Source organism: Mastomys coucha, unplaced genomic scaffold (genome assembly GCF_008632895.1).
Source record: "Mastomys coucha isolate ucsf_1 unplaced genomic scaffold, UCSF_Mcou_1 pScaffold6, whole genome shotgun sequence".
NCBI classification, from domain to species: Eukaryota; Metazoa; Chordata; class Mammalia; order Rodentia; family Muridae; genus Mastomys; species Mastomys coucha.
Window position 1 is genome coordinate 130,955,730 of NW_022196912.1, and position 22,923 is coordinate 130,978,652.

General features: G+C 40.1%; 1 protein-coding gene across 4 annotated transcripts in view; it reads right to left on the bottom strand.

Annotated features, from left to right (window-relative positions):
• The window catches only part of Dnah11 (dynein axonemal heavy chain 11), a 328,931-nt gene that overhangs the window by 230,483 nt on the left and 75,525 nt on the right, over nucleotides 1-22,923 (bottom strand). For all 4 annotated transcript variants that reach the window (XM_031357847.1, XM_031357834.1, XM_031357836.1 and 1 more), the window contains 5 exons: nucleotides 22,109-22,333; nucleotides 21,600-21,691; nucleotides 20,405-20,531; nucleotides 5,633-5,782; nucleotides 2,075-2,308 (listed from right to left, as the gene is read on the bottom strand). In XM_031357847.1, the coding sequence (XP_031213707.1) occupies nucleotides 2,075-2,308; nucleotides 5,633-5,782; nucleotides 20,405-20,531; nucleotides 21,600-21,691; nucleotides 22,109-22,333 (828 nt within the window). The remainder of the gene's footprint in view (nucleotides 1-2,074; nucleotides 2,309-5,632; nucleotides 5,783-20,404; nucleotides 20,532-21,599; nucleotides 21,692-22,108; nucleotides 22,334-22,923) is intronic.

Below are 22,923 nucleotides of genomic sequence, written 5' to 3' on the forward strand. Positions count from 1 at the left end.
GGGAATGGAGAAATTTACATGTAAATAAAGAAAATATCTAATAAATAAATAAATAAATAAATAAAAAGAAAATACTAGTAGTGATGTTTTATTTTGAAATATACAGTTAATATATTTGGAGTTATTTAAAATTTATATTGAGAAAAACATGTATTTTCAGTATTGGTGTAGACAAGTATCTACATAAGACTGTTAAATTTATTGTTTTATATCAAACAATTTTTATAATACTCATTTTTATTTTTATAATATTTTATGTATATTTAGGAATATGACAAAAAATATATTGTAGGTATTGAAGGGGGTCTCTGGGAGAAGTTGGGGTACAAAAGAGAAACAAGAATGTGATTTATTTCTATTTACTTAAAATATGTTTTTAAATGTTAACAAATTCAGATAAATTGAAATCATGTAACTTTTCTCATCATAATGCAATAAAAGTTTTAAAAAAGTAAAAAAAAAGTACTTGACAAAAAATAATAAGAAAAGACACAACACATGAATGGACAGACAGACAGACAGATGCACACATGTACACATACACCACACAGGCATAGATTATTTGCCCATCTTGGGTTAGAGAGATCCTGCAGACAAAAGCCCAGACTGCAACGTGAAGAATAACCAGCAGCACTGTGGCTCAGGAGTGGGAACCAAATCCAAGAACACATCAAAAACATCATCACCACTATAAAGTAGGCCTCACCCAGGGGAGGCAGGGATGGTTCAATAAATAAAAATCCATGAATGTAATCCACCATACAAACAAATTCAAAGGAAAAAGTTACATGATCATTTCATTAGATGATACAATGCCTTTGACAAAATCCAACACCCCTTCATGTTAAAAGTCTTGGAGATATGAAGGCTTTATGGTGCATACGTAAACATAATAAAAGCAATATACAGCAAATCAACAAACAAACAAAAAACAACAAAAACTGTTCAGACAGATTGTGAATGTTCTAGCCACAGAAAGTAGTTGTCATGTCAGATAGCTTTATTTGGCCATTCTATCCATGTATGCATGTACCAAACAAGTTGTCAACCATAAGTACATAAATTCCTATCACTTAAAACAGGTAAAATTTTTACAATAGAAATTGAAGTATTTGGGGCCAAAGTAAGATGATAATCACAACAAACTTAAAGGAGGTAGGAGAGAAAGTAAGTTTAGCTAAAGCTACTTATAATGTATGTGGACAGTGATATGTATACCTACCAATATAGTATGATTCTGAGTGAACAGCGACTCACACCTATTTACACATACATGCACATTCATACAGAAAGACAGACAGAAGGAAACCTTTGGATGGTTACATGCTAAATGCTATCAATAGTTTTCATGAGAAAATGAATCTTCTCTATTTCTCTTCCTGGATGTTTCTTCTTCAACTTCAACAATAAGCAAATAATTAAATAACTCATTATGTTAAAAATAGTAAAACTGATATAAACACATCCATAGAATGTCATTTACTATTTTAAGAAATGAGCCGGGCGGTGGTGGCGCACGCCTTTAATCCCAGCACTTGGGAGGCAGAGGCAGGCGGATCTCTGAGTTCGAGGCCAGCCTGGTCTATAGAGTGAGTTCCAGGACAGCCAGGGCTAAACAGAGAAAAACCCTGTCTCAAAAAATATAAAAAAAAAAAAAAAAAAAAAAAAAAAAAAAAAAAAAAGAAATGAATATTCAGAGAATCAAGAAATGGCAAGTAGGAAGGAGGGAGTCAAGTGCAAAGCCACAGAGATGCAGAAAGATGGCAGCTCCAGCACCAACAGACAATATCTTGAAGTTGAGAGAATATTATTTTAATTTTTTTTAAATGTCCCCACTTTATAGATGTAATCAAAGCATAGATATCAACAGATTGACCAGTACCCTGGAAGAGATTGTCTTTAATCTGTATTGTCTAACTTTAAATCTACTAAATTGAAAACAAGCTCTCATTTTCCTCAGATTAGAAAACAACCAAGCATCCATTTTTCTCCAAAATCTAACGGAAAATGATGAGTAAATGAAGCTTCCTGTTCAATCCCCTTTAACTGCCAAATCTGAGATTCCCGAAAATACCTGTTTCTTATGGAAATCCTTTAAGGCTGTTTCATAGCCCTCTTCTAGTCGACTGAAGGCGATTCCTACATCTGTGGTCCACCATATTTGTGAGCCAGTTAGAGCCACCTGAGCTGGGAAATCAAAGATCCACAGTTCTCTAGGTTTCTCTTCATAGGCTGCAATGGCTTCTGTGATTGCTAGGCGCACTGTGTCTTTCATGGTCTGTTCAAGTTGCAGAAGCCAGCTTTCCACCTTGGAAGAAAATAGAAATGTGAAGGCTCAGGCTAAACATAGAAGAGCTGTTACATGCTCCATCTAGCTTGAAGCTCGTTCAACAGGACTACAGTAGACTATCTGTAACCCATCCAGAAAACACACAAGGAGAATTCATGGGGGAACCTCAACTATTAACTGATGAAGCTTTTCTCTACTCAAGCCTTTTTCCTCCCCAAATTATAGCTAATTTCTTAACTTCTATGTAAGTGACAGACTTCCTAAACAGAGGACATTGTCATTCATTCTTCAGCTTTGAGGATAAGGGGGTTCTATACAAGAATCCCTCCACTGAGTGTTTGAGAAGTGGGTCACACAGCCTTTTGTTGGGGTAGGAGTTGGGGCCTAAAGCCTTCAGAATCACAATTTTAAGAATTGTGTCTTCTGACCATGTTTTATTTTCCTGAAAGTTCCCCTCTAAAAATCTTCCCAGTATTTAGTCTGAAGCCAAAGTGTTTTCAGTAAATATCTTAATTATATTCCTACTGGTTCCAATCTTCACAGTTGTCAGAAATTAGACAGCATGGTGGTTTTAGAGATAGGACAACTGCTGACTGGTGAAAATTAATCTTTTTTAAAAACTGGACTTCTAGCTCATTTTGTTCCCATTAATATATTCTAGCCAGTTTTCCATGTTGCTCAAATGTGCTTTGTTAGACTGATCCACATGTCTGTTTCTAGTTGGGCATATAACTACAAGGTTATATAGACTGTTCATATAGAATAGAGCCTAGCGGTAAAATGGCTGTAATGAATAGATTACAAGGGCAATAGGAGATGATTAAGATATTCCAAATGATTTCTTTCCCTGGCTCCCAGAGGATGGCAGCAACATTGTAACTTTTTGGGAACTGTAACGAAATGATGTGCACAGATGAGCAGAACACTACCTTCTTGAGGAGGAAAGGGGACACTGCCTGGCCACCTACTATAAGGAGTCTCCCTTGCTTAAAGCTGGGCCTCATCAACATGAACAAGTTCATGGTCCTATGGACCCCTAGCCAGTGAGGACCAGTATTTCTGCCTTTAAAATGTGGTGCAGAGTCAGAGTCAGGTAGCAAGCACCCTCATTGGCCAGCCATTGTCTGAGCATCTCCTTTGAACTCTGGGATATATGTCCTCAGCAGATCTGTCTGTCCTGAGGAGCTCCATTAGGAAAGACTACAGGGAACCTGACATACCAGTCCATGTTCGGATGACTATGTCAACAATATCAACTTAATGGTATGATTTCATAACTGAGTTCTGACTGTTTGCCATGTCCTGCCCTTTTGAAACCCCTTGACATTCTGCCCAGCCTACGATGAAAATGACCACATCTGGTTAATACTAATCATATCCATGTGTGTGTGTGTATATATATATATATATATATATATATATACATATATATATATGTGTGTGTGTGTGTATGTATATGTATATATATGTGTGTATATACACACATACACACACACACACACACACACACACATATATATATATATATATATATATATATCCATCTTTTGGTGAGACAAGGGCTGTGGCTTCTTTGTTTCTGACCCCTTAAAAGCCCAATCTGATAAACAACTGAATAAATAAATAAATTTAAACAGACTAAATTTGGAAGAAGCAATCATAAAAGTGTGGAGAAAGCATAAAAATACAAAGCAAAAACCATTTTAAATATATAAAATGAAGGTAATCAGAGAATAAATGCTATCTATGCTCAGAAGTTTCCAGCATACGATACTTATACAAAATAAGTGAGAGCCCTAGGAAATCTTCCAATATCAAGAGTTCCTGCTAGTGACAAGCACATCCATCAGTTGGACAATCCCCCTCTGGGCACCATGCCAGTTGATGAACAGTGTGCCGGGAGGCAGCAGACAGCAACATACTTTTGTCAAAATAGTTTATGGTGACTTGGTCTAATCACTATAATAATATCCTAAAAAGCCCAAGAGATCAAAAATATTTTTTAATCACAGTGTCCTACCATCTGCCTCCCCTTCATTTGGCAGCGTTTTCTGGTACAATATTAAAAAGTAACAGAGAGAAGTAAAGAGTACCCTGGTAAGCAATGGTACTTCTGCAAAGAACACTTCAAGAAAGCCATCTCCCAGATCTGAGAGGATCTCTCATAGAGACCACTCCCAAGGTTACTGTGAATTAGCTAACCATGCTTCATCAGAAAGGGTCCATGTCTTACCTGGTTAGCTTTTATAAACTTTATACAGGATAGAGACATGTGAGAAAAAAGAACCTTGAGAAAATTCTCTAACCAGATTGGCCAGTGGGTATGCATATGAGGTCATTTTCTTGATTAATTATTGATGTGGCTGGGCAGTGGTGGCGCACGCCTTTAATCCCAGCACTTGGGAGGCAGAGGGAGGTAGATTTCTGAGTTCGAGGCCAGCCTGGTCTACAGAGTGAGTTCCAGGACAGCCAAGAGAAAACCAAGAAACCAAGAAAGCCAAGAGAAACCCTGTCTCGTAAAACCAAAAAAAAATATTGATGTGAGAAGGCCCAGTTCACCCTGGTTGGTACCAATCCTGGACAAGTGGTCCTAAGTTAGGTATGAACGTATTGTGAGCAAGCCATTAGGAGCAAGCCAGTAATCAGTGTTCCTCCACGGCTTCTGCTTCAGTTCCTGCCTCCAGACTCCTTACCTGACTCCCTCAGTGCTAGACTGTGACCTGAGAGTTGTAATATGAAATAATCCATTTCCTACCCAAGTTGCTTTTGGTCATGGTCTTTGTCACAGCAACAGAAGCCTTAGTTAAGACAACTTCTAATTTACCAGGCTATGCTTTAAGGTGTTATACAGCAAACAACTCCTCCTTGTGGGTAACTGGTAAGAATGTTTTTAGGGATTTGTCCATGAGAGTAGAGAATACGCTCAGTCAAGTGCACAGTAATTGGGTTAGGTGACATCATCTTGGTAAACCTTACTAACACAAGAAGATGTTCACAGTATTCACATCACAATGTCCAGCCACAGACCCTCTTCCCTTCCCACAGCTTCATGTGCTTATGATCCCGAATCTTACTCATTCACTCAGTGGCAATCCCTTCTGTTTAGCTGAACTCCAAATATCATTGGCCCCTGCTGGATGCTAAATCTAAATGAGAGAAACTGGGCATAGTCCAGGGGCTCCTGGACACACTGGAGATGGCAACCAGCAATCTTCCAGCATAGAACCAACTAGAGCCTGTTTTTTTAACGTGAACAAAACTGCCTTGCTAGCCCAATTCAACCATGGGGAATTGCCCTGAAGTTCTCCCCTTTGCATAGAACACTCCAAAATCAAATCTTACATGGCCTATGCATTCACATCCAGCCTGGAATGGGACATACTCCTTTTCTTTGCTGAACATTCCAACTGCTTTGTGTGTGGACACTTCTGGATTGTCTTCAAACTGCAGATCCGAGATGCTGTCAAAGAGTTTGACAAGGTGGCGTGTTACCTAAGACCAGAATGTCAAAGAAAATATGAGTGTTTCTTACTGTACAAAAAACCCTGGTAATTGAGAAACAATTCCATATGAAGTTACTAAGTTTTATTCATAAATTTTCAGAAATGTCTCAAAATCAAGGTCACTAATAAGATACAAGTACCTAAAATGAACCTGGTAGAGAGGAAGTGAGGCTTCTGATCCCACTGTGATATATAGCCTGGTGAGTGCTCACTATGCCTGGTGAGTGCTCACTATACTTAGCGAGGGCTTACTATGCCTAGTGCCTGAAGTCTCATCGACCTATCTTGATGCACCACAACTGGGGGCATTCATTTTAGTAGAACTTCTAAGGTCAAACTTCTAAACTTCAGATTTATATTCTTGGTCTGAAGTACAAGAACATTAGTAAAATATCCAAAATAAACATATGAATTCAAGAGAATCTTATAGTTTGGGGTCTACTGACATCATTTATTCAGTGGGATATTTTGAGTCTCATGCATTCTTAGTACATAAAGAGGCTGAATGTTGTTTCCCTATTTTGATTTATTAGGTAAGTTTTCCAAGTCGACCTTGCTAAGACTGAATGACAGTGAGATTTTTGGATTCACAGGTCCAGGGCTCATCAATAAAAACCAAAGCCCAAGTCCTCGCTTCTCACAGTCTGCATTCTCCAAAGGAAACCGATGCACTGAATGTGATGCATCTTATTGAAATTTGACAAATTGAGGTTAAAATAAAAGATGAATACCATCAGACCTCTCATCTGAAGAGGTCAGTCTGAAGAAAAATATGCAACTTGCCTTCAAACACAAGTCCTCAACTAGCCATACCCTCCCTTCCACTGACTCTTCTAATAAAAGTCATGACAGGCTCCTACCTAGGAATAATGCCTAGCATTGCCCTGGAGGATTAAAGAGGAGGCAGCTTTCAGTAGGTGGACTCACACCTAGACATCAGTCAAACATTCATCTCTTTTGCAGAAGACAAACTCATGGCCAGAGATTGGCCCAGAGGAACCACCAATGATAAGAACCCACACTCCTCTGACTCATGGTATCATGGAAGAGAGTTTCATGGTTCCTCAACAAGTTCAACAGAATTGTCAAGAAACCATCAATATACCCTGCATAGAGCCACATGAACAGACAGTTGTATACCAGTATTCCCTCCATGGTTCACAGTAGCCCAAAAGTAGAAACAGCCACTCAAATAGATGGATAAACAAATTGTGCAAGGTACATACTGTGCAATACTGTTTGGCCATGTGAAACAATGAAGTGTGTGCGTATGTATGATAACAAAGACTGTATGCTGGCACATACTCTTGTCCTAGAACTGAGAACGTAGAAGCCGAAAGACTGATTTCCAGCCCAGCCTGGAATATCTAGTGAGACCCTGTTTTAGAACAAGAATAGGATGTAGCTCAGTGGTAGAACACTTGTGTAATACACATGAGGTCGTAGATTCAACATCTAACTCTAGGGGGGAAAAAGACAGCATGAACAAACCTTAAGAACACTGAGTTCAATGACAACAGCAGCCAGTTATCCAATTCCATCAACTACATGAGCAACCACACAAAATACCAAGAATGTGCAAATCCATAGATACAGACTGCAGACCACTGGTTCCTCAGTGGTGGTAGGGAGACAGTCATAGACAAGCATTGTAATGGGTGCAGGAATGTATTTGGGGGTGATCAAAATGTCTTGGAAACAAAAGAAAGTAGGTCCTGAAGTTGTACAACACTAGAAATGTGCAAATAAAACTAAACTGTACGCTCTAAGGCAGCTGATTTTCTGTGCTATAAAATTTTTCCTCAGCAGAAAACAAAGACTACTATTAGCAGAAAATAGTCTAAAGCTGGGCAGTATTTCCCAGCTCACAGGTCTCGTCTCTGTCACAAGTGTTTCTCAGCATGTACTCTACCTGGACTTGGTATGTAACAGCAGCTGCCTGAGCTGTCTGTATGACAAGCCCAGCAGTATCAGTAAGTTTCCTTTGGGGCAACTTAATCTTTTAAAGTCTTCGCACATTGCTGCATCTGCAGTTTTAGCATTAAAGTTATGGCATCAGGACATCTTCAAGTTTAAAACAGATGGATTTCTGAGGGTCTTCCTTACTTTTAGATATAGGGAGAGGGGTAGGCAGATCAGTACCTGGGCTTTCATATTCACCTCTGTCTCTGCACATTACCCAAAGGGCATTTATACACAGAACATCTCTGCAATAATCTAACCATTCACTCTCCCCACTGAGATGGCCAGGAAGCGCACAGTTGCCAGACGGCTTCTACCGGGTAATGGGCCTAGATAATACTCAATTGAAAATCTGCAGGATAAATGAGACCCCTGCCATCGGGCACCCTCACACATTATTGCTTTGCTCAGAAAATAATTTCACAACAACTTCTGGCCTTATATCTGCCCTGGCAGTTGCCAGAAATGTAAATCTTTTAACTTCTAATCCTCAGGACTTGACTTGGATTTGGTATTGTTGAAATTAGATGTTTCTTTCTTAATGAAATTTTCTAAGAAGACTCTTTAAAACATGTTTTCTGATGAAGTATCTCTGTATTTTAAATAAAATTAGATTTTCTTCTTCCTGGTTAACTGGTTAGGAAAAAGATTTTATTTTACAACTAAAGACATACATTAAAATAACACTTTCAGACTATTATTAAAGAAGCAAAATCTTCATCATGCTCTAGGCTTGTTTCTAAAAGATTATCAGTAAAAACTAAAGAATATTCCCTCATGTTACTTGGGTGTTATGCCAACTAATGCATACATACTGTCCCAGCATGGCACAGTAGTGTGTGTTCATAAAATATTGTCATGTGACCTGAAAGTATATCAACCATCTCAAAAAAGCAACATGGAAATGTAGGACAGTGCAAAGACCTTTAAAAAGTTTTGGTAAAGAGGGGTCAAGGACATCACAAGAAAACCTACAGAATCAACTAACTGGGGCCATAGAAGCTCACAGAGGTTAAACCGCCAGCCAGGGAGCATATGGGACTGGACTGGCCCCTTTGCACATAGGTGACAGCTGTGCAGCGTGGTCTTCATGTGGGACTCCTAACAGCAGGAGCAGGGGCCGGCTCTGACTCCTAACAGCAGGAGCAGGGGCTGACTCTGTTACCTGCCTTTGGGCCTCTTTCCTCCTCCTGGGCTGTCTCACCTAGTCTCAGTAGGAAAAGATGCAGCTAGTTTTACTATAACTTGATATACCAGGACTGGGTGATATCCATGGGATATCTGAAGAAAAAAGAAGGAGAAGTGGATGAGGTATTTTGGGGGGAAGGGGCTGGGAGTAGAGGGGAGAGGGGAAACTGCAGTCAGGATGTAAAGTTAATTAATTAATTAATTAATTAATTAATAGAAAAAATGGCAAAATATTAAAAAATCTCACCATGGGTTGTAAATGTGTAAGGAACTAGAGAAAGGAGCCAAGCTATTTGGTACAGTGCAGTTCAAAACAGTAAATGTATTGAAGCTAGTGGAATGTGGAAGAGTTTGGGGACATTGAACTGTGCTGGTCTCTTCTGGCTTGTGCAGTAGAAGTAGCAGCTCCTCTGTGTCTTGGCAAAGAACTCCTTTTGAGTTTGGGTCAAGTACTGACATGTTCTTGGAGCTCTCAGTGGCTTAAGCCATTTTACATTTCTTAGGTAGGGCATCTGGCTTGCTTTGTGTTGTTTCTTGGTTTCCTTTGTTTTGTTTGAGATTTTATTTTATTGCCTTGCCAGTGTCACTTGCTCTGGACTACATCATTCCTTATGTTCCAACCATGGCTGTCGTTCACATCAGGAAGCTTGTTCTTTATAAGCTGCATGCCTGTCTGTATGTACAGGCTCTCTAAGGGTAAAGAGTCATCCTCCAGTTGCCTGTCTTTCCTAACTCCAAGTGTGTTTGACTTGACATCCACTTCTAGCATTATCCCCAGATGGCACACTTTCTACATATTCACCTTCCCACCAATCCTGTCTCCATCAATTATTGTTGTACATTACATGTGGAATATCCTAGGGATGCTGAGGTCACACACCAATATCCTAGGGACACTGGGGTCATGCAACAATATCTTGGCAGCAGATAAACAGTGGTTTACTGTTGACAGCATTTGAAAGATATGATCTAACTGTTGCTGATAATGTGAAAACAAATAGAGAAGACCATGACCCAAACACTTCTTATGGCCCATTTGAATTTCTCGTCCTCTCAAAATGGACATTTTAGAAAAGACCATCAATAAATCTCTATAGAAGCAAATTCATACAATGTGCCCCACTATCCCCTATGACTTCTGGACTCCTGTGAGTTAAGATTTCAAGTTTTTAAATGTTAGCCTCTTGGTGCATTTTGTTTTTGTATTTCATGATGTGAGTTTGTGAACCCTAAATCATGTGAAAGATTGGGGGCATACCTATATGCAAATTAAAAAGAAGCAATGGATACTCACTCCCCAACATGAGGATTGATGGTGTTTACCTCAATCATCCTGTATTCACAAGTCAGAATGATGGCATAGCTAACAGCGAGGCATCTTCAGGAAGGATAAAATAGGGAAAAGACAGAGGAAAGAAAGAAGACAGGAAAAGAGAGCAGAGAGGAAGAAGAAGGCAGACTAGATTCATGAATTAGAACTTCGTGTTTTTAACTTCACATACAACCTTTCATCCTAAAGCAGTAGCTTATAAAGGTCTTGATGAACATGCCTGCTTATAACTATCCATGAGTCAATGACATATTGATTAGCTTTAATCATTTATCATTCATTACTCCCAAGATTTAGTGGGTTGGTATCATGGCAGTTCTGCAGCTTCCATTGACTGTGTGTTAGAATCCTCAGCTGGCTCAGCCAGTCTCAGTTACTGCAGATTTGTGGACTGCTGGTATCCACAGCTTCTCTATCATAGTGATGGTGGTCCAGCTGATGGCTTGGTCCTGCGTTCACTGGCCAGAAAATTAGTGCTGACTCATTGTATAGGGTTGCCACAGGTTTCAAAGAGTAGCAACACACTAAGGCTTAATGCAAAAGAGCTCAAGAACCTTTCGCAATGACTCATTGGCTAGACAAGCACAAGGCAGTGCAAATGGAAAAACAAGCTTGACCAAAGAAGAGATGAGGCAGGCGGAAGGAAAAAACATTGGTGGCCATTTTTACCATAGCATGTTTAAAGTTTTCTTGATTTTTATACATACAATTAGCTCATCACTCAATAATCCACAGATACACTACCATTTTCCTATTTGATACCAAGAAACTAAGGATTTAAAGTATAATGAAATGACAGTAGTCAACAGAGACATGAGCTAATCTCGTGTCTATACAATTTCAAAGTTTCTCCTCTTTCTATACCACCTGCTTTCTGATGGATGGCTACTATGCCTGTTTTATCTGGTTCCATGCAGTTAACATTTGAGTCTTCAGACTTTATAATTCCATCTGGCATCATCTTCCTTCTGCTTAAAGCAGTTCCTTTAACATGTCTTGTAACACCTGTTTGCTGGTGTGAAACTGTCCAGCTTTTGTGCATCTGAAGAAAATATCTTCACTTTCTCTAAATCTTTAACATATCCTTTCTCTGGTAGACAACTTTAGCTTGACATACTTGCAGTACATTGAAGCCAAAGCTGATCTGATGTCTGATCACATGCATTCTTTCCAATGTGAAGTCAGCTGTCATCCACTCATTTGCTCTTTTGTGTGTCCTGGGGCTTTGTGGGTTGTAGTTAGTTAGGTATTTGAGGCTGTTTCCTCTTGGTTGTAAACAATGATTTTGTTGTTGTTTTAGTTCTCTTCATATTCTCTCTGTGTCTCTGTCTCTCTGTCTCTCTCTCTCTTTCTCTCTCTCTCTCTTCTTCCCTCCCTCCCTTCCTCCCTCCCTTTTTCCCTCCCTCATATACTCTCCCCCTCCTCTTTGTTCTCCCCTCTCCTTCTCCCTCTCCCCCTCTTCTCCTCTATCTCTCTGCCCCTCATTCTCCTCTTCTTTCTCTCCCTCTTCTCTGGATTTCTGAAGCAGATCTCACTCTATAGCCAAGACAGTCCTGGCTCTATATCCCAGGCTTACTTACTTTATATCCCAGGCTTACTTACTTTATATCCCAGGCTAGTCTTGAGTTTATGTTATTCCTCCTGCTTCAACGCCTAGGTGTTAGGATTATACCTAAGTGTTACTAAGTCTCATAAATTCACACTTTCCACCAATCTGGAAAGTTTTGGCTGTACTTTTGCAAATATTCCTCTCCCTCTTTCTTCCCCCTACTTTAGAAAGGTTAAGTACATATGAAATTTTCTTAGAATTTCCTCATGACCAAGGAAGATATTCACTGTACTCTATCAATAAATCCTAAGGGTGTCTAGCCTCATTCATAGAAACAAACACTATTCCCAGCCTGTGAGAACATTGGTTCTTTTGCCTCTAATCCTCTCCCTCACACACTCATTAATCAAACCCTCCCTAACTCACTCACAGGAGCCTCTTAAGTTTTTAGAGATCACCTTATTTTGCCTCCAGGTGTCCTGTTCTGAAGACTGGAGCAAGCCCAAGGCAGCCATCATGGTACTCACTTGCCTGCTCCTTGCTCCTTGTAAATCACACTTTTTACAGTTTCCCATCCAGGATTAATAAAGGTATCTCTTGTCAAAGCTGTTAGTTCTAGGTAAGAGACTAAATCTAGCTCCTATTATATCATCATGGCCAGAAACAGACCATGTATGACCCATTGTAAGAGACTAAATCTAGCTCCTATTATACCATCATGGCCAGAAAAAGGACCACGTGTGACCCACTGTAAGAGATTAAATCTAGCCCCTATTACACCATCATGGCCAGAAACAGGACCACGTGTGACCCACTGTGTGTGTGACCCACTATGGGCTTTGTTGCTTTTCTTTGTTGATTTGATTGCTTATGTCACTTATGTCTGCCAGCCACTAGGAAACATCCATGTATGAACTATCTAGGTGAATGTTCTGCTTATCTGTATACTCGGGTGCCACCAGTCTTGCCTTCTTCACAGGGTTTATAATTCACACACACACACACACACACACACACACACACATCCTATACATGTACATCCTCTAACAATTTTTTAACACATTGAAACATCATTTCCCACTTTGGGTTTTCCATTATCAATCTCATTAGTATTTTGATTTTTTTTTTTTTTTACGGTTAGTACAGTCAAGTCTCAACATATCCCTTAATATTATATGTCCATTTTAAGATAATTTTGTAAATCCAAGGCCATAAAGATACCTACCCCCACATGTTTAACTCCATTTCCTTTCCCGTGACCATCTATAGCCAAGTATAACTGAGTTTTAGATAACATATGTAATATCTCCCAACCCCTACTGCCCTGAACCCCAGCAAATTTATATCCAATTGACCTTGAAGCCATTTCTTGCTGTTTTAACACTGGATAATGTCCTTCCTGTTGGGCCTACATTTAGTGTTTTTGCTGTTTTTTTTTTTTCTTTCAAGTTCTAGGAGACTAAGGAGAATGCTAACCAGGTTGACATGTCTATGAATCACTTCACATCTCAAGAGAAAAAGCTACGCCCAACACCAGGCAAAGCCCTCTGTGTCTCCCTTCCCCTCCTATCTTTGTCCCTGAAACCTGATTCTCTCCAATGTCCTTTAGACAATGCTCTTCACTGCATTTAAACAGATTCAGTTCAGTATTTTATCCAGCTTTTCCTTCCCCTAGAAGGAAGGTATGTTCCTGAAAGCCTTGCCCATTGAACTTAGCTAAAGCTGAGAAGCCTTAATAAGCAATGGTAAACCAAGGATAGGACTAGTACTCCTTGCTGACAAAACCTTATAACATGAAAGAGGCATTTGCTTTACTCTCACATTGTAACTCTTTGATATTATTGTATAGTATACAAATTGGCTATGGAAGGAATTCCAGTGATGGAATTGCCTTAGTAGAGTTCTAAGCAGTGACAACATAGTTTACAGAAGGAAAAAAGACACATTGTTATATCACCTATGTTTAAGTATTTTTAACTATATTTATAGGGTAACAAAAGTTCTTTCAATTGGATATGGGATATATTATTTGAAAACTAGACCATTCTTTTAAACACATACTTAAAAGTTTAATCTATATGTCAGGCTGTCTTTAAATAAAGCCATCCATTTACAATAGGATACAGTCTCTATGTGTCTCACTGTACAAACACACAGCACATGGCCATGGATCTCTGTATAAAGACACTGTGCATGGATGCTGGTCTCTGTACAAATACTCTGCTCATGGATGCTGGTCTCAGTGCAAATACACTGCACATGGCTTTGGGTCTCTGTATAAACACACTGCACACCATATGGATTTCTGTACACTGCACATGGATGAGAGTCTCTATGCAAACACACTGCACACGGCTGTGGTCTGGTCTGTGCCCACCTAAGATCTGGCAATGCCTTTCATCCTCTAATATTCAGCCTGTCTTCCGGCATCACCTTCCTGTGTGCCAGTATTGACAGTGCATATGAACCATCTGTTGCATGCCGTCTGTCTCCTTGCTTCAGTATAGAAGACTTCTTCAAAGACAAGTTGGCTCACTTACTTTCATGCAGCTTAGTGTTCCCACCCTTAAAGGCTATTCCCTGAGCATGTATACTGTTCATCTTGTCACTGCAGAGGACACATGGTGAACCCAGTTCCACCACTGCAGCTCTCTGGTACCCACATTAAAGTAGTGTTTCTATAAGTGAAGTTTGCTTTAACATATTTAATCTGGTATATCCAACACATAGTTTTAACATGTTGATGAGCATAAAACTTAATGAAATTGTTTGCATTCTTTTACTAATAAGTCTTGGAAACAAGGTGTGTGTTTCATATTTATAGATTTTTTTCAGAAATACTCATCAAAAATATTTCATCTGTCTTCAGAGTTCTTAAGATATACAAAGTTAATGGCAGATTCATCCAAGCTGTTGCGAACCCAATAAGGTTTCCCAATAGCTGAACAATGAAATTAAATCAAATTGGTTAAAATTAAAAAGCCAAGTATTTGGTTGCTACACCTAGGGTACTTAATAGCCACGTGTGGCCCATGACACAAACACACCAATCATATTATAGCACTAGAAGCCTTTTCTTCAGTTTAGCTCCATGATGGAGAAGTCCCCCATGAGCTACTCACCACATACCAGTTAAACTTCCCACAGTGAATACGGAGAAAGAAAACTCTCCCAGAAAAACTTTACCTGCCACTTCATTAGATCCCACTGGCTAAAACTATCCAGAGTCGCCTGGGCGGTGGTAGTGCACGCCTTTAATCTCAGCACTTGGGTGGCAGAGGCAGGTGAATTTCTGAGTTCAAGGCCAGCCTGGTCTATAGAGTGAGTTCCAGAACAGCCAAGGCTACACAGAGAAACCCTGTCTCGAAAAACAAACAAGCAAACAAAAACCAAAAAACCAAAAAAACAAAAACAAAACTATCCAGAGTCATCAGTTACTAAATTATGGCTGAACCTTAGAAGGGGATGCAATGTTATCCTAGTATCATTTAAATTTACTAAACTTGTTTAGTACATATACAAACACACACACAGGTGGATATTTTTTAATAAATTATATTTAATAATAAATAAGTTTTAATGAAGAATCTATCACATATCACTACTGCACAGGCCCCGTGAATACTACAAGTATTTGTAAAGTTTTATCTCTGTAGCAATAAATAAGGAAGTTCAGTCTATTGTCCTACAGATAATCTATGCACTGAGAAGGTTGGGCTGGATTTTAAAGGGAGAGAAATCTTCAAATCCTGAGCTAAACCTAGTTTAGTGAGTGCCGATACTGGCTGCAGACATCCAGGATACACCAAACTGAATCTCTGGCATCTCCCTCCTTCCCTCCCCCGACAAGTGCCTTAAATCAGGAACCTCAGTTCACAGAATGGAAGCAGCTTCCACATCAGACCTCCCTGCTTGAAAAGTTCAGGCTGAACAAATTCCACAATTAACTTCAGCCACTCTCTTGGACCAACATTCTTAAATTAAATGTGGGGTGTGGAGTGAGTGAAGAATTCGAGCCATTCACAAAATGTCAAGATGAGCTATCTGCACACAGGGGTGCCTTTTACAGGCCAATTGCACTGTTACTTCACAAGCTGCCATCGAGTGTTATCTTTGTCACACTACCAGGAGCATATTTAAGAATGTCAGCACAAAAGGCAGAGAGGGACATGCTCTGTCAGATGGTCAAAAGCGGATTCTGATATTGCCAATGGGGTAAGAGAAGACAGTTAAGCTATACTGTCCAAATGCACAAGACATAAACAGTTTTATAGCTAGTGATCAAAATTCAGAATGCATGGTGACCTCTCAGACAATGAAGTGAACCATGGTATGGCTATGGAAAACATAAATTAGTCGAAGGATCTTATTTATCCCCTGTGAAACTGGTCCCTCTGTAGTTGCTGTTTGTGCCACCACAGCTGGTAAATACTTTCTGATAACACCATATGACAACATGTTAAATGAGCTGGAATGACTCAAAGTTGAAGTAACATAACAAAAAGATTTCCACATTCCCTCTACCCAAGGCCAGGGATAACTGTGGAAGAAGAGGTTGTAAGGCTGTAAGAGAAAGAAGAAGTGGACATCTTCATGAATCATTATTTGTTGGACATGGTGGAGCCACTGCAAACACAAACTCACAACTATGACTGCATAAAATCAAGGCAGTTCCAGTCTCTGTGGACATGAAAGTGGCTTGTGAATCTCCTCATAGCCGAGAAGCTACTAGTAACTGATGGCTGCTGGGAAGGGAGAGCAAGTTTCCTTCAGGGATGCACTCCTGAAAGATTACCCTGCAGCAGGAGGTGGTTCTACATCCATGTACATGCAGACAGCACTAACTGGACTAATAGTCAGAGTCATAGAAGAGACAGAGTAGGAGGAGAAGAAAAGGGGAGGGGAGGGGAGGAATTGGAGGAGAGAAATGGGGAAAAGATTGGATCAAAACACTGAATTATATGCATGCAAAAAATTCTTAGTAAAAATACATTGCATAAAGTTTAAAACATTTCTAAATGATTTCAATGAAATTACATCTCATGTCATTGAAATAATGTGACTTCTCTGGAAAATTGCAGATTCAACCAGAAATCAAACCACTTCAAAGCTGATAGGTTAGGACAACTATAAACCACACCATCCCTACAGCCATGTAACTTGACTTCTCATTAGTATGGAATAAAGACCTTGTTGCTGGCTTTTATCAACAGGGCTGTGGGACATTACTGTGCTGTGTGTGCTCCAGCCCTCAGCTTCATAGTAAGTTAACATCCTTAACACTTTATATTTTCCAGGAGTTCATTAGAGACAATACTAATTCTTGTGCTGAAAAAAAAATGTGTCTAGAATTGTTTTTTAAGAGTATGATCATAATCATATGAATAAAATGAGGGTGGGTTACAGCAATGAGGCAGACTAACACTAGCTAGAAAAGATGTTTCATCAATACAGATGTATGGAGGCATGTGACAACAACAGAGGGATTTAAACAGCTACACAATACCGGCAAGTGAAACAAGTTGGTATTGAAGATGTGTATAATGAGTCACTGTGTGGTTTGGGTGAGGCTTTAAGCATTACTTTAATTATTACAAAGAAAGCTAGGGAGACATCTCAGTCAGTACAATACTTGCCTTGCAAGACTATAGACCCCAGTCTCATCTCCAGAACAAAGACAAATAAGCTGGGTATGGCGCATGTTCCTAAGCATAGCATTTTGTGGTTAGCTGGCCAGTTAGCCTGCCTTATACACGTGCAATATACATATACCTGCACACGTGCACACACACACACATTCACAAACACTCACATATATGTGTTCATTCATTAAAAGAATATGTTGAGTGATCCTCCCTTGTGTACAGTCTAGGACTTCATGGGGTATATGTGCACAATGAGGGGAGTAGACATGAGGTAAAGGGGGTAAGACCCTTCAGTGTTCAGTCCTACACATCTTAACACCATTTCCTCATCTAACACCATGTTCTCTTCTGTGAACGTGCCCCAAGGATGGGGGATGGGCTTCCTCTCAGGGATGGGTAAAGAGCCCAGAGTGGGAAGCCAAAGCATACTTTCAGTGCTTGTGGGGAAAGTGAAACAATGTATTCCCCATTTCTACTCTAAGGATAAGCAAGGGGAGCTGGGACCAAAGGGAACCTTCAGGAGTCAGTCTCCAGCATATCCCTTGCTTAGGTATCTGCTAAAGAAAAAATGGAGGAAGAAGATGAAACCAGGCTGTAAACTCCCTCCCCAAAGCCCGGACAGTAAACAGCTACCATTTGGGTCCCAGTACAGCGCTGCCCACCTGTTGAACGAAACCTAGCTTCCGGTTACATTCAGATGCTTCACCCCCACAGAGCAAGAAGGAAGTAACTGATTGGACTGTTACACTGACGTATTTTGGGGGAAGGGTTTTGCCCCAGGTATTTTACCTGTTGCGGGAACAAAGGAAATTCATTAAATTCAAGATGACTGAGTGACCAGACCTCGTGTCGTCTAATGTTTTATTTTCCCACGTGGGTAAGGTATAGTATGGCTAGCCTATCTCTTCTATCTCTTTCAATCTCTTTCTATCTATTTATTACTCCTATTACCAGAAGAACCCTTTATTTTATTTACGTTGGTACTGGCTGCCAACACCAGGCAGTTGGTTACACTGGCAAAGAAAGGCAAGAACTATGGGAGGTGATCTGGAAAGATGGCTCAACAGTTATCCACACCTGCTGCTTTTGAAAAGGACCCAAGTTCAGTTCCCAGCACCCACATTAGGTGGCTCACAATTATCTGTGACTCCAGCTCTAGGGGATCTGCTGCCCTCCATGGGCACCTGCACGCAGTGGTGCACATAAATATACAGAGGCACACATACACACACATAAACTTTTAAATAGTTTTTTCTTAGGCTATGGAAGTTGAGGTAGAACTAAAATATCTATGCTGCTACGTTCACTTGGTTCCCATGAGGATTTGCGATCATGTTCCACAGCATTCAGCATATAAATCCTCAGAACTGAGTATGAGGGCAAACACTAGCTACTGCCTGAGAATCGGAGATGGTTGGGAAACTGCAGAACATGTGCTTAGCATGTATGAGGCCCTGGCTCAGTCCTCTGCACCACAAATCATCCCCCTAAATTCTTCCCCATCATAAGTAGCCAGAGAAAGGAACGGACAATCACTGGGTCACCCAAGGACTGCCTGAATGCCTGTCCTTTGCACTGGGATGACCTGGGGCTGCCAGTTTGACCTTGACGGATGGTTTTCAGTATACTCATTAATTTTTTAATGAGAGAAATAGACCTAGGACTTATGATACCTGCCCAAAGTGTTACAAAAGGGTCTGCTACTACTATAAAGGTATTTAACAGGGAACACTTGGGGTTAAGATTTGCAGAAAATATTAGTATCTTGTGCTTATTGCTTCACAGAATTAACACTGTAGGCATGTGTGTCTACTGTTTGAGGGGCTGTGCTGAAAAGAAAGACAGCATTGTCCTGTTATAGACTTATGTGCATTTATTTTCCATGCAGGAATTTGAACTTGTATTATAAGCATTTGAACTTGAAATGGAATAGCTCTCCTCCTAGAACTCCACCCACTGGTTGTGAGGACATCTGTGAGGATTATTGGAGTGTAAGTGTGTGATGATGATTATGTTTGAAATTAGATTTTTTAAAGAATCTAATTGTGTACTGCATAAATATGCAAAGCATGGATGTAACCCAACCAGACGGATTTTCTTCACAGAGCCAACCCAGAGTAAACATGAAGACCAAATGCTCTTCATGGGACCCTAGAAAATGTTGTCTGTGTTGACTAACAACTCTAATGTTTGTAGGAACATCTCACTTGTATGGAGCAACAAGAATAGTTATTCAGTTCAATATTCAAAGTTAAATTATAACCAAAGAAAAATAGTCACTACAACTACTGTATCTAGTCAGCAGCATAATGCACATTGTATTGTAAACATTATAAACAGATAAATGTTTTGCAGAGAACACATGAAAGTATCCAGAGAAAGATTTGTACTTTTGTGAGGTATGTAAACTTCACAGTGATAAAGCACGAACTTCAGTCTAGAGATTAACACCATGCCCTAGAAGTGGCCACCAGCACTTTTATAACCTTAGGAGATCAGTGGAGACCATGAGTCTGAGGGACAGCGACATCTTTTAGATGTTCCCAGGAGGACCTTTTCAGAACTGGTACAGCTGTCTCTGCTCTGAGATCTCAGATTATAAAGAGATAATATAAGCACCCCTTTGCTCTCTTTTGAGGAATGAATCTGAGAGTGGGTGGTATATCACTTGTGCATGAACAGAGGAATCCAAAAGGTAAGAGGACAGGCTTGTTCCCTGTCCCAGGATGCTACCTTTTGCTTAGCGCCAGGGCAGTTGCTCCTGCTAACCCCCCCCCCCCATTCAGCTTCGTGCTTCCCTCTGTTGCTACATTAAGAAATTTAAATGCAGATTTTCTAGTTCCTGGCACATGTGATGTGACAGATGGCATCTGATAATGATGGAGAAACTGGGACACTTAGCTAATCAGCAGAGCAAGGGACTTCCAAAACCATTACCTGTGTCGGTTGCGCTCCCTTGGAGAGAATGTCCAGCAAGTCTGAAGAGGAGATGAAGTAGAAGCGAGGGAACGTGACCCGCTTGGTTTCCAGATACTCAGCCAGGGCTTTTTCACAACGAGAGAGCCTGCATGAACGAAACTCCTTCTTAAAAGTATGTCCTGTGCTTCTGACACTGACACCTACCGCTACTCCTACTCTGTTCAACCAGAAAACTCACTGTTTCACAGCTACCCCCTCCACCTTCAACATCCTGCTTACAAACAGGACACAAACACGCAGGGGGAAGGGGGGACACACATACACACTCACACACCATTATATACCAGACTTGGGTTTATGATACTCATTGCTTCTCCTGACGAAGACTGCATTTGACATTGCTCAACCGAAGCACAAATTGCAGTAGTAAGCTACAGCTGGGACAAAGCCCTTTCCCCAATGGACATCTGTAAAACACAAGTGACTCTGACCTTTTCTGGCATTCAGGGAGTCATGAAATCTAGAACTGCTGCCACATTATTATCTAAAGTCTTAATCATTGACTAAATACTAACAACTGCATCCTATCAGGAAGCATCTTATCTGAATGGCTGGTTTGCTTGTTTTAAAGCCAAAGTCTGAATGTTCTTGTGGATGCTATTGTGGACTTTATGTTAATGTGACTTTACAAATTGCCCTTAGGAAAAGGATTTTGAAAGGATTGAGATGTTCCCTAAGGGTAATATACAGTTGAGAGAAAGTATAAAGCAGGCAGGTAGCTCATGTCTATAATGCAGCACTTGGAAAACTGAGGTAGGAGGATCCTTATGAGTTCAATGATATTCTGGATTCAAAACCACTAAAAAATAACAAGGGAGGGGAACAATGAGATGAGGGCAATGAATGGGAATATACTTTATTATATAACATATATATATATATACATACATATACACAGACACACACACACACACACACACACCCCAACCAAAGGACTATGAGCAAGTGAGAGCTGTCCTGGCTTTTGGCACATAGTAGGTGTTCAATCAGCATATGCAGAACAATATAATGACAGAATTGATCATTTATCAGGAACCTGACCTAATACACACAAGGCAACTAGAGAACACAGAGCGACCTCCATTACATGTGATTAAACATCATTAGAATGTGAAAAAACATTTGTCAACTGATCCCTCTGCTCCTTTCTTACCTGTGCTGAAAATCTCTAAGTTTCTCATAGAGATGGGGTCTGCATGTTGCTTCTAAGACATTTTTTATTTTGGCTGTCTTGAACATTAACTCCTATATAAAAGTATAACATAGGCATTAGAAATTCATCCTTTTTCCTTCCATAGAGGGGATTAAAATTTCAGAGTGCAACAGGTGAGGGTATGATGTTCAGGAGACTCTAGGGATGCCTGGTACCATGCTTGTTTCTATGTGAAAAACAGCATTTGTTAGTGTAACTTCGCTAAACAATCATACCTGTTTGCCTTCATAACATCTGTCATGCCACAATGACAACCTTGAGCAGTTGATAATAGAGATGGCAAGATTTGTAAAAACATAAAATTTCAGTTTCCTGATTCCCATGTACTGAAATGCACAAATTGTATTTTGTAAATCTAACATGGTATAGATTTTTAACTGTTGAGTTTTACATAGATTTGAATGTTGTGAAACCTTTACTAGAACAGGACAGGCCTGTCTCTGACAAACCTTAAATTCAGCATCTACTTCATCAAATCTTCTGGCATCTTCCACAAGCTGGACTCGAATATCTTCTGAACAAATGAAGATGCTCTCCAGGTGAGACCAGGTTCGCTGGACTTGCATCCAAGTAAAGATAACTGTGTCAGCTAAATTTAGCTTGTTTTGCCAGCTTAGGACTTGTTCAATGAAATATTCCACGTACTTGCTCTGAAGAAGAGTCTGCAGCTGAACCTAAAAGGCAGTCAGGCACTTGTCAGTGGATGTCTAGGGGACTTGGGGTCATGAGGAAGGCTGCCCTCCTTGCTTCTGTGTTCTTGCACATTGCATGGAACCCGGACAGGCTCTATCAAACTTTTACAAAATGAGCCAAAGAATGTATAGCTTGCTGACGTATCTAACCAAAGAAATGAGATGCATTTAATATGTCTTCTACAAGAAGGTCATGTTCTTTCTTCTATGTAGGCAAAATCTATATATTGGGGCTAGGAAGATAGCTCAGTCCATAAAGTACTTGTTTTAAGATCATAAGGGCCTGAGTTCGCATGTCCACAAGCTCTCACATAAAGAAAACTTAAGTGTGGTGGCACACACTTGTAATATCCCAGCATAGAAAGAGGCAGAGACATGCAGATCCCAAGGGCTCAGTGCCTAGCCCAGCCTAGCCAGCTAGTCTCAAGTCCCAATGAGAAACTCTATCTCAGAAAAATAAATAAATAAATAAATAAAAATAACTACCACCAAATGTCTATTAAGGGGAGCTTTCAAAATTAAAGAATTTTTTCCCCATTCAGCCCCTAGACACTGCCTGTTCACCATTACAG